At 29.6% G+C, this 12,267-nt stretch overlaps 1 protein-coding gene across 2 annotated transcripts; it reads right to left on the bottom strand.

The window, feature by feature from the left end:
• Positions 1-229: 229 nt before the first annotated feature.
• On the bottom strand, positions 230-4,196 carry LOC123882957. Of its 2 annotated transcripts, none has more exons than XM_045931618.1 (3): positions 4,095-4,196; positions 1,430-2,097; positions 230-1,181 (listed from the first exon to the last, which is right to left on the bottom strand). In XM_045931618.1, exons 2-3 carry the CDS (start codon positions 2,032-2,034, stop codon positions 488-490), a joined length of 1,299 nt encoding a protein of 432 aa, XP_045787574.1. In that variant the 5' UTR covers positions 2,035-2,097; positions 4,095-4,196; the 3' UTR covers positions 230-487. The 2 variants fall into 2 exon arrangements, with proteins under 2 accessions (XP_045787574.1, XP_045787576.1); XM_045931620.1 differs by having other exon boundaries at positions 3,953-4,183.
• Positions 4,197-12,267: the final 8,071 nt, after the last annotated feature.

Genomic DNA, 12,267 nt, shown 5'->3' on the forward strand with positions numbered 1-12,267 from the left:
ATTAAAAGTAAAAAAAAAAAGATTTACAACAGTAAAAACAGACAAATGACATTGCATATTCCACACTTTTTGTTCTAAATAACTTCGGTACATGCAGATTTTGAAATCCAGTCAAAAGGCAATGCAATGTATAAAGGTGTCTCATGAACCCAACTCACATCAATAATGAAACAAAGATAATAAGCATGTGACAGTAAAAGCTATTATGAGAAGTAGAAGCTTTTCTGAATGAGGTTAATTTTAGAGAAGTTCATTAGCTTAAGAGGTTGTTTTGTGTATCTTAATAGTACAAAAGTTACATTGTCATATAGCCAAATACATCACATTGCTAATGAGTTGAAGAATTCTCAAGAGAGCAATGTGTGGAACCTTATGCTGTACAATTTTGTAAATATTACATCAATGAAAAGCAAAGGCATATAGCATTCACATTCATTCATGTATCATGATATTGTTTAAACATATCCATTAGCATTAGCTTTGTTTTTCAAATAGAATTCCGAGAACCTCTTCTGATCTTCCTTCGGAAAGGTTTACACGCTTCGATACTAAGGTCAACGGCTGCAGCAAGTGCCATGAAGATGGCAGCATCCTCCACGCACGTCACATGTCGCAATGCCAGCTGTACTAACGGCTTACTACGCTTTCCTTCACCTTGAACTCTACAGCTCATGACAAAACCTCCAACAACTGGACTTAGTGCGCCAAAGTCTCCGCTACTTTGTGGACTAGGGATTGGACTTTCAGCAGTAGCCATGGTTCTCATGTGTTTTTCAGTATCTATGAAAAACTCGCCACCCTTTTCGGCATTTATATTTATTTCAGACATAAGACGATTGGCTCCATCTTGAGGTTCAGATAGAAGATGGAATTTGCAGCATATAGAGTCTTTAATGCCGCGCTCTCGCCATGCTTCGAGCTTTCCCCACGGCTGCCAGCTTTCGGATATACCACCAACATCTGGACGGACAATCAACCAAGCTCCTGGGTTGGATCTTGCAACCCAGTCACAACCTGAAGATGGAACAAAGGGAGTTGTTATGAAGGCTGCAGCTACAGCTGAGCCGGATAGATCATGTATCTTCACCTTCCACCCCTTTCTCTCTCTCCTCTCGGTTTCTAAGTCAGAAGTGTCGGGAGAACCCGACCAGTAAGTGCTCAACGAATCAATCTGGGAAACCCTGTCATTTCATAACTATCAAAATTTTGTTAATAACAAACTTTTAGATACACATTGTGCATTTTATAGACATTTTGGCATAATGTTGTGTTTTGTCCATGCTTCCGAATGCAAAGAAAAACATGTTACTGACTTTGATTTTAAAACCTGAATGCATGTTATCATTTGCGAAGAATTAATTCATGACTTCTATAAAGTATTAATATTAATATCAATGAATATAATCGAAAGTATAATATTTCATATCACCTGTCCTTACTAAACTTGCAACTGAAGATTGGCTGCTTTGATCCTTGAAGCAGAACTATCTGAGGACTCAATCTCGTTATATCATCGAATTGAAATACATATCTAGGGTCAGGATCTAGTTTAACTTTCAAATGTAACTCAGCACCCGGTTTTCCATTCTCCTGTTTGTTCTTGCCAATACCTATCCAACCATTGAAAAGAATCAAAGGTTTTCCTTCACACCATTCAGGACCAACCTGCATTTTAAAAACGCCAATTTGCTGCCTTTTGACACCGACTCCACAATGAGATCCCTTCTTCCCTGAAAACACGGCGATCTCCAAACAAGCATGAGGATTATAGAAACAACCGGGAGCTAACAATGCTTTTAAATCTGATTCCTCAAGGTAAAAGCTAGACGCAATGTTTTGTGTATCGCGTATAACTTCTGCAGACGTTATTAAGGGGACTGATGATGTTTGAACAGGAAAACCTCGAAGCCGTATCTCACACACATAAGATGAAGAGAGTCTTTGAATTCCGGATGTTTCAGTGCTCAGTTCAGATCCAGTATTTCTCAAACCCAGAGAGCCTATCGACAACCTAATAAAGGTCTGTGGATCCATATAATTGTCACAATTGTCCCCTCATTGTAGTATATGATATTATTTTTGCAAAACTCGGATGCCCTGTAAAATATAAGAGAGAAATGATAATTTTATCATGAATAAAATAAAGTAAAGCATACTTGTTTGGTTGGTATTAAAAAACATTACTGCTTACACAACAAGAGTATACAATATAAATGGCTTAATTTGAGTAAAGTCCTCAGGTTTGAGGCTTGGCAAATAGAAAAGACTCACTTTGCCTTGTTTTAGAATTTAACTTAATTACACAAAATAGGGGTAACAAAGTTCAAATTCTTGACGAATTGGTCACCAAGATTGCAATAACATGTCAAGAAAACAACTCTTGTTAAAGTATCATCTGATATCTCAGTATATATGAAATACAAAGATGAGTACAGGCAGAGATTGTCTACATAAAGCATTCATAAATGTGGAGAGAACTCCAACGGGAAAAATGGAAAAGTGACTGCAATTGTTTATTGTCTTGTTATATAAGTAACTCATTATATTAGAGAATTTCAGGGGAAAAAAAAATCATAACTTGTGATTTTTAATAGCGTGTTTCGGTTACATACCAAACGTGATATTGAACTTAGCAAGTTTGGTATCAAGTGTGCCATTTTCGATTGGATAAATGTATCAAGTGTGTTACTCTATTGATTAAAGGTTATTTCTTATAGAAATATGTTAGTATGTAAGTCGGTTTATAAAGAAGAAAAATTGCGTGTGCGAGAAATCTATTCAATTCACCAGTCACATAGGTTTTCTCAACTATCAAAGAAAATAGATGAAACAACATCAACTTAAGAGTGAGGCAAAATTTGGTAGAAGAAAGAGAGAGTCAAATATTTGACTGGGTTAGCTCAAATTTGTGGAAAAGTTAAAATCCACCCTCCATTTTATCTAATACCTCTATCACATGTTTCTAATTCTAAGTAAATCCTTTTCAACTGAATAGCCAAATGACAAAGTCAACTAAACCTTTCAGTTCGGTAACATTTGATATAAACTTTGAAGAGTTTTTACCTTAGACTAATCAAGTCCAATCTAATTGAACCTGTTTGGATCGACTTATTTGAATTTATCTACTGATGATGTAAACACTTCTGAAACTGTTTGGAAGAGCTTGTGTAAACAGCTTATGACATGTCCTTCCATAAACTCTTTGTGATAACTTATAAAAACAACTTATAGCTTATATGAAAACAGTTTGACTTTATTTTATTTTTTTATTATATAAAAAATAGCTTATACATAATCACTTATGAGTGATATAGCAATAGTAATGACACTCAAACTCCCAACAGCTCTCTCTTCAATCAAACATAACCTAAATTTTTAGGGATTAGTAGCTCTTTCCTATCAAGATGAAGCTCACAATTGAACTATATGATGAGACAAAAACTATAACAAGTACAAACTCTAGAAATTCAACCAACCACAACAAACTCAAGTACCCTACAAATTAAGAAATTAAGCCAACATAATTTAAAAAAGAAATAATCAATATTGAAACAAATCAAGTACCACAAAATCCAAGCAATTTTGGAATGAAGATAAACTATTTCAGAAACAGTCAATTCTGATGATGATAGAGGATCAAGTGAAAAATGTGTCTTAAGTCTTAACAATCCAATCCATAAATAGTATCTGACAAAACCAACAAGTGAAGAACAAAGTAGGAACATAAAAAAACAAAAGTCAAAGTCATACAAAAATAATAATAATAATAATAATAAAGTGTAGCAGCAAAATGTAAATACTAAATACAACTCACCTAGTTTTCATATAATGTACCACAAACATATACATACATAGATACATACATATACATGTATAAGAAAAAGAGTAAAAACCCAGAAAAAAGAATGGATTTTTAAGATGAAAGAGAGAAAACCCAAATAAAAAATCTGACCTTTTTAGCAGTATATGATTCCAAAAGATGGAATGAGTAAGAAATAGTTGTTGGGTTGGGATGATAGTTAAAGTAAAAGAGATATGAAGAAGTAGTAATTGAGTTGAGAGTGCAGAGAGATAAGAAGGAGAAGAAGAATTACCGAAAAATGAGTGAGAGATGTTTGCGCTAATTATCTCTCTTTATTCTTCTGTCTGTCTGTCTCTCTGTCTGGTTGTTATTGTTATGTAGGAGAGAGAGAGAGAGGGAGAGAGAGAGAGAGAACATATAATATAATATATACTATTTAATTGATTAATTATGATTACTTCATTATTTTTCACAAACAGATCCCAACGAGGTAAAGTAAAAGAAGCCTTCTTTGTTTTCTTTTCTCATTGTTTATTTTTAGGGTCTTGCTAACGAGTGCCCACGGGGCACTCTTTAAACATTTTATTTAAAGAAACTTTTTATTCAAAAAGTTAAACACTACAATTTTCAATGCGTTGGCTTTACGCATTCTGATAAAAATTCTATAAAAAACTTACTATTTAAGGGCTTAAAGAGTGCCCCGGGGGCACTATTTAGCATTTGCCTTATTTTTAAGTGTCTCGCCAACGAGTGTTCCTGGAACATTCGAACACTCTTTAAGTATTTCATTTAAAAAAATTAAATACTACAATTTTCAATGCGTTGATTTTACGCATTTCCATAAAATTTTAATATTTAAGGTCTTAAAGAGTGTCTCATAGACACTCGTTAGCATTTGTCTATTTTTAAAAGATTTTTTATCGTATACAAATTTGCACATTTTAAAATATTTAAAATAATTAAATTTGTATTAAAATTTATGCATTTTATATTAATATTAAATATACAGTAACTTTTTAATATAAAAAATAAAAAATTTAGTAGTTTTAATATGTGCGATATTACACATGTTAGTTTTTAAAATTTGGTATCTAGCTGGAGGAGGAAGACTGATTTAAAGGCACTACTAATCTTACAATATATTATTAGAGGTTGAACTGAAGTTAGAGTCTTTTTTCTGTATGATTTTTTTTTCATTGTTATTTCTATGACATATCATTGGGTATATTTTGTACTATATACTATCCAACCCACATTAAGTTACTATTTTTTGAATATTAAATTAATGAAATGTACTAGACAAAAATAAAATAAAAAAATAATGAAATGTATATTCATTGTTATCAAAGTGAGAGATGTTGACTTTTAAATGGTGAATGAAGAATTACCTAACATTATTATCATAAACAAAATGTAAATATCACTTAGAATTCTCTTCATTTTTTTACTTTATTATTATAATTTTAAAGATATTTTTTTAATGTATTCTTCCTTCAATCTTATATATAAGAAAAAATTTACCTTTTTAAAAAGTAAATTAACTATATAAACTTTCATGAAAATCTAGAAATTAAACGTTAGACAAGATGAGAATCAGACATTTATCCTAACAAAGCCGATCCTAAAAACTTATTGAGAAATACAAACATTTTGCCTGTATTTATAACTAAATTATTTATTTTTTTCAAAAAGTTAAGAAAAAGTGAGTTAGACATCATACCTTAACCCAAAACTTTAAAGTGTTGGGTTAATGGGTCTTTTTACTTATAAAGTGTTCAACCTTCACTTTTCTTAGTAATGTTGGACTTAAGTCATACTTACCACAAGAATCTTCTCCTCAAGTGTGAGTCCTTCAATTCTCTATGCTCCCCCTCAAACGGAAACTTTTTTCAGCACACTACACTTGCACCGTCGTTGTGGTAGCTCAACGGGACATGCCATCTAACCACCACCTTTCGATACAAGAAGTCGGTCGAACCTTTCGTCGAACCATCAGCTCTGGCACCACTGTTGGGTCACGAGGGGGCAATTGGATGATCATCTACATTAAATTTAAGAACAACAATACAAGTGAGTTGGACACCTCACTTTAATTTGTTTTATATAAAATTTATCATTTATTTTTTTTCCGTGTCTTTTTTAACAAGTGTCCTACACAGGGGCGGACCTAGACATAAATTACTAGTGGGGCTAAAAAGTTTAGGCACTAATGGAAAAAAAAATTATTTTGATAGCTTAGTTAAACAACAAACAATATATGAGATTACTACTAATAGAACATCTATATCCAAAAAAAGAGCAACAACAAATAAACAAACCAGAGAATTTCTATTCAAAAAACGAAACCAACAAACTATATCCAAAAAACCACAAAATTTATATTCGAAAAATTCATGCATATCATTATTGTTTGATGCTTCGCAAAATACTACCTTGAACCAAAATATATAGAATCCAAAATTATACTAGCTTATCAATTAGCTTAAAACTTATTAATTTTTATTCCAATTTTACCTATATTATTTTACTTGAAAAAATTAAATATTAATTAAACATATATTTTTTATGTCATTATATGATAGTTCAATTGCTAATTTTACCAAATATACTACATATATTTTCACTAATACTTAAACTAATGTGTATGAGAGACTTACAATCATCAATAATAAACTCTAAACTGATATTTACATTAATATTTGTATGAATATGTATAAAGAATAATTTGAAATAATTTATAAAATAATTTATTTATTTTTAAAAAAAAATATGAGCTTGGGCTGGTGTGGCTATAGCCACACCATGCCTTGAACAGGTCCGCCCCTGGTCCTACACCTTGTTAATATTGTTTTTATGTATGGAGTATTTATTTATTCACGTTCATGTTTATATAAAAAACATAAACAGTGCTCCGAAACTTTAGTTAAGCATACTAAAAATGAAATAAATGATAAAGTTAATGATGAGAGAATAACTTTTACATCATTAAAATATTAAATGCACAATTTACAAAATAAAATTTTCATATTAATATTCTTAACCGGTGCCCGGACACTATTTAGCATTTTCCAAAACATATATACTCCCTTTATTGTACATATATCTTTGTATGAAGCGTCGAGGGACCGAGTACTATTAATCATGTTTCGACAAAATTTCATTAATGTCACATGAAAATTAGGTATAATTAATATGAGTATGTTAGTGGGGATTACAAATAAATAGTCCAATTGATCACCAAGAAAAGAAAAATATTTTCTCCATCTCAAAGTATTACTTCTTCCGGACATAATTATAAGCAAAAAATTACTTTTTAGATTTATTGAAAAAGTAATGTATCTGGTCAATAATATAAACCAAATATATTACTTTTTTAATAAATCTAAAAAGTAATTTTTTGCTTATAATTGTGTCCAAAGAAAGTATTTATGTTGATGAGAAAATTTGTCTTAAATTATAAGTTTTTTTTTTGAAAACATCTTAAATTATAAGTTATTATATGATATCAATAAAATATTTAATATTATTTTTTATACTCTTAATTATTTATTAAAAAACTCTTGTTTCAAATATACATAAAACTTAGAAAAAGATTGGACTAAATACATACTCCTTCCTTCCCAAATTACTACTACTATACATCTACTATCAAACTTTTTTCAAATTATTGTCATGCTTTAATTTATTTAAAGGGATAATTAATGTCTAGCTCTTTTCACCCACTTGGGTTGGTGCATTGGTATTGGCTTGAGACCTGGAAGTGTGCTCCTCTTGAGGTCTGAGGTTCGATTCTCTCCGGCGCCAATTTGGGTGGGTTAATTTAGCTTCTTCAAAAAAAAATCTAGCTCTTTTCCAAAGATCGACACGTATATATGCGAAGTTTCGTTATTTAGTAAAAAAAATAAATAAATTTGATTCAATTTTTTTTTTAATTACAACATGTCTTAAAAAATTCCATTTAAATTTTACTATATAATTTGTTGATAATCCAAACTTTGAAAAAAATATAAAGAAAACAGCTGTCTCTTGATTAGGAAAAAGGAAAAAATGCACCGCCTTATATAGAAGTTGTGTATGAACATAGAACTATAATATACTGGCAGTAGCTATGAATATAGAAAACATTATCTGAATTAAGAATATAGGGAACTGAAATAATTAGTAGTTGGAATAAAAAAAAAAGAAAAAAGGAAGAATTGTTTGGCAAAAATGACACGAATTTCTTCTAATTTAATTAAAATTTTGGGTTTGATTCTTGAGTTAGACAAACAACATCGTTGAAACTCTTAAAAAAATCGATAGCTTATTTAAATTATATAAAACTCGAGAAATTAATCTTTACAATTGTGTGAGGATGATAGATTACACCGAACAAAAAGAAAGAAGGAAGAAATTGAAAGAAATAAAAAAAAGTTGAGTAAGTAAGATAGGAAGGAAGAAGAATGTCGTGAATACAGCTGTAACCAATAGAGAGTGTAAGAAATGAAGTTAGAAATCACTATCACTCACATGTGCATTACCTCATCCCTTTCCTCATCTTTTTCTTTTCTATTCTTTTTTCTTCATACTTCAACCAAATATTTTAAGGAAAATGCTACCTGGTGCTCTTGGGGCAAGGACACTGGTTAAGGAGCTAAAAAAAAATATGAATATATTGAAATTGTGTAATTTACTTTTTATAAGTATAAAAAATGTTTTTTTCAATGCAAAAATCACTCCTTTTGATATCTTTAACTAGTATCCCGAAAACACTGGTTAGCGTAATCCATATTTTAATAATCAAAATATGATAAAATAAGTTTGTATCATGTACCAAAAAAAAAATGAAGTCTTGGATTCTTCCTACTTCTCATGGACCTCAAGATTAAATTAAAGTGTATAACTTTCTTGATTTATAATGAAGTTGATGTTTGAACTCAGAATCTCTAATATATTATTTAAATTTTTTATTATTAGATCAAATTTAATGACTTAAGTGTACCTTTAACCAAGACATCACATAATATCATGTACAAATGTACTTTTAATTATTTGATCAATACGTTTTATTACATTTAATTTAATCTAATATAATATTAAAAGTTAATTTGTACATAAATATTTTTTTTTAACTTATACTAGGTACATAATATAAGATTAGTCTAATAATTTGTCACCATATGATCGACCTTAAAATATAAGCACAAGTATTGTTATTAGATTTTTATTTTATAAAATACATGCAAAACAAACTATTTTTATGTTGGACAAATGAAATAGTAGCACCGTATTGTTCTAATCTGACCCAAGTGTTGGACACATTTACTTAGAGGGTTGGGGTTTTTCTAATCGGACCCCAGTGTTGTTCTACTCCTGTTGTCTGTTAAAAGTTCATAATTTTGTCGTTGTCGCGAGTTCTCATGGATCTGGTTGCAGCGGTGTTAGTTTGTTTGGCTCGAAAAGCCTTTTTGGCTTGTTGTGTGTTGCTGCAGGGGATTGTTGGTACGTTAAGATGTTCGTATTAACAGTCAGTTCATTCTTCATTCCTTACGGTCGCAAGTTCATTCTTACATTAAGTATACTTACCAAAAAACGACCCTTAGCGCACTACCTAGTTATGCAATTCATAAAATAAACGAAGATTTTTGCTTCTTGGCCAACCATTTTCATGATATCAATTTAACCCTATCTATCCACCCTCATGCCTAGCGTGAGTCTGGGTCAAATGTCCACATTACATTATTTAACTCGTCTCTTATACAATAATGTTAAGAAGTCTCATATCAGTTGCGAGTTGGTCTGAATATATGTTTATAAAGTAAAGATCATCTTCACCTTCCAAGTCAAGTTTATAGGGTTAAGTTAATTAGACCGACTTCCAATTCTAAGATCTTCTAGCTTAACAAAGGTCTTCAGTTTGATCTATGGTTCATACAAGCAGCAGTGTTAAAACTTAAAACCTCTTAGGTAGAGCTTGTCACTCATTTAAATTTCACAAGACTCGAAAAATTAATCTCGCAATTACGTATAGAGAATAACTGACTTACGTCGACAAAAAAAAACTTATGGGATAGTTTCCACCAATCCAGCAGCAATGCTACTAAAACTGAATTTTCCATTTGTTAGAAAAACTTAATTGTATAGTCATGTTATCTGTATTTTCACTCACTCATATAACTAACTTTTTATTTTAAAATTATTAAAAGTTCTATGAGAGATAATATAAAAATATTTATATTCATAAGTGATTGGAGACAATTATCACCTTATGATCCGATTTTTCTAAAAAAGTTATTTAATTTTAGTCCTTTAAATATTTTAATATGTATGTATAATTATATATCACTCTCTCTAGTTCTTAATATATAAGAAAAAGTTCATTTTTTAGATACATTAAAAGATTGATGTATCTAGACCATTTCATAGACTAGATACATCAATCTCTCCATATATCTAAAAAATTGGTAGAGTTAAAAGGGTTGCTGGAAGAAGAGACTATTTCTTATATTAAGGATCGGAAGTAATATTATATATTAATTTAATAACTTAATTGATTTGTGTAGAACGGATCGAAGGACATGAGTTTTTTTAACCAAAATTGATCGGAAGAAAAGAAACTGCAAAAGCTTTCGAAAGATCTAAGAGAAAGAAGAATCATCATCAAACAAAGGTCAAGAGGGAAGTAGCTAAAGAAGAGGAACATTGAAAAATAACCAACATGGTAAAAAAGAAACAAAAATTGTTACTAATATTTTAAGGACTTTAACTTTTTACTAAATGCATGCATTCACTTATATATATTATCAGATAAACCCTTCGAGTAAAACTTATTATATCAGATAAAGCAAAGTATCTTTTACGTACCAAAATAAAATAAAGCAAAATATTTCCAAAAAGTTTTATCTTGTGTTGGAAAAGAAAATTTATCTTGTGTACTCAATAAGTTTCTCAACAATTTAATCACCATTAACGGCACCAAAAACTTCGTACTTGTATAATGATAAAAAAAACAACAAAGAATCTCCAAAAAGTTTTAAATTAACTTTTTTTTTTTAGCTTAAAGAAGTTACTAATTTTTTTTATTAGATCAAAATCTATTACTAACTTTTTTTCCTATGAAGTAATTTATTATATATATGGCAAAGTATCTCAAAAACGGTTTCAATTACCTTTTTTGGGATTAAAATATGTTTTGTTTTTATTAATTTATATATATGGCTTATGAATAATGTAATTTCCATATGTTTATAGCTTTTTCAATTATAAATATGTGTGTATGTGCATGGACACATATATTCAAAATTTAGAGACAAATGGACCAGAATAATACATGTCCTTTGTGCCAAAATAACTCCCTTGGTCATGATCAGCTTCACCAAACAATTTCCTCTATGAGAGGACTACAAGTTTCTGACACACCTTTGGAATTTTGTAGGGAACATGCAAATCAACTTGGTATTTGTAGCACACAAATGCTAAGCTTGGTTGAAAGGGTAAGATATTTTGTTATCTTTTAAATGATCAATGCTATCTTTATAGCATTGTTAAATTTATTGATCTCTAATTGTTGATAAATAAATTTTGTCAAAAAAAAAATTGTTGATAAATAAATGAACATATTGAAGTATTTAAGTGTTGAATTAATTCATTAATGGTTTGAATTACTTATTTGACGATATAATTCAAAATCAATTTTTTTTCTGTATTGATTCTCTGATTTTTAAGAGAATAGATCTTATAGTTAAATCTTAAAATCTATCATTCTTCTCGATTTTTAATTTGAATTCAATCAATCTTAATTAGCCTACTGGACACGTGAGTGATATGGACATCGTGGAACAATACAGAAAGGAGAATATGCCATCTATTCATGAAAAAGGAGAATCAAGGTATAATTTATTTATTTTTAGTAGTCAATTATTAAAATATATACTTATTATGTTTTTTCAATATATTAATTTTATTTTCTATTTAATTTTAATAAACACTTCATATTAATTTTTTGTACACAGCAAGGGAAAGGCACCTGTTGATGACAAAGGAAAAGGAATTATCATTGTTTATGAAGATGAAGTAATGTCCAGTAGTGATGAAGAGTAGAATAATATGATATTCATTCTTGTTATTATATGGTATTATCATTAAGTTTATCTTGAATGAAAACTTTGTATTTTGATGTATTAGATGGTATTGTCATTATGTTTAATTATCAACTTGTTTGGGCTTGTGTATTTCATATAAAAACTGTATTTTTATGTATTTTGATAATTTGTGTTTTGATGTTATGTCTATTTCATTATCATGAAATGTCAAAAGAATTTAGAATTTCTTTTATAAAACAAGTTATTAATTTAAGCATATTATAACATTAGATTCAATACAAATTCTAAAATATACTACTTTGTCTTAAATATTCAGGTCGATCTAAAAGTGAGATCAATGTTATCGAATTCACTTATTAGTACATAGAAACGTATAAACCTACG

Source organism: Trifolium pratense, linkage group LG5, assembly GCF_020283565.1.
Source record: "Trifolium pratense cultivar HEN17-A07 linkage group LG5, ARS_RC_1.1, whole genome shotgun sequence".
Lineage (NCBI taxonomy): Eukaryota > Viridiplantae > Streptophyta > Magnoliopsida > Fabales > Fabaceae > Trifolium > Trifolium pratense.

Bases quoted from the DNA above. Each gene is read 5' to 3' on its own strand.
- LOC123882957 (XM_045931618.1), bottom strand. From the start codon at position 2,034: ATGGATCCACAGACCTTTATTAGGTTGTCGATAGGCTCTCTGGGTTTG. The intron at 1,182-1,429 runs GTGATATGAAAT...ATGAAATGACAG, and splicing joins TGCAAGTTTAGTAAGGACAG to GGTTTCCCAGATTGATTCGT.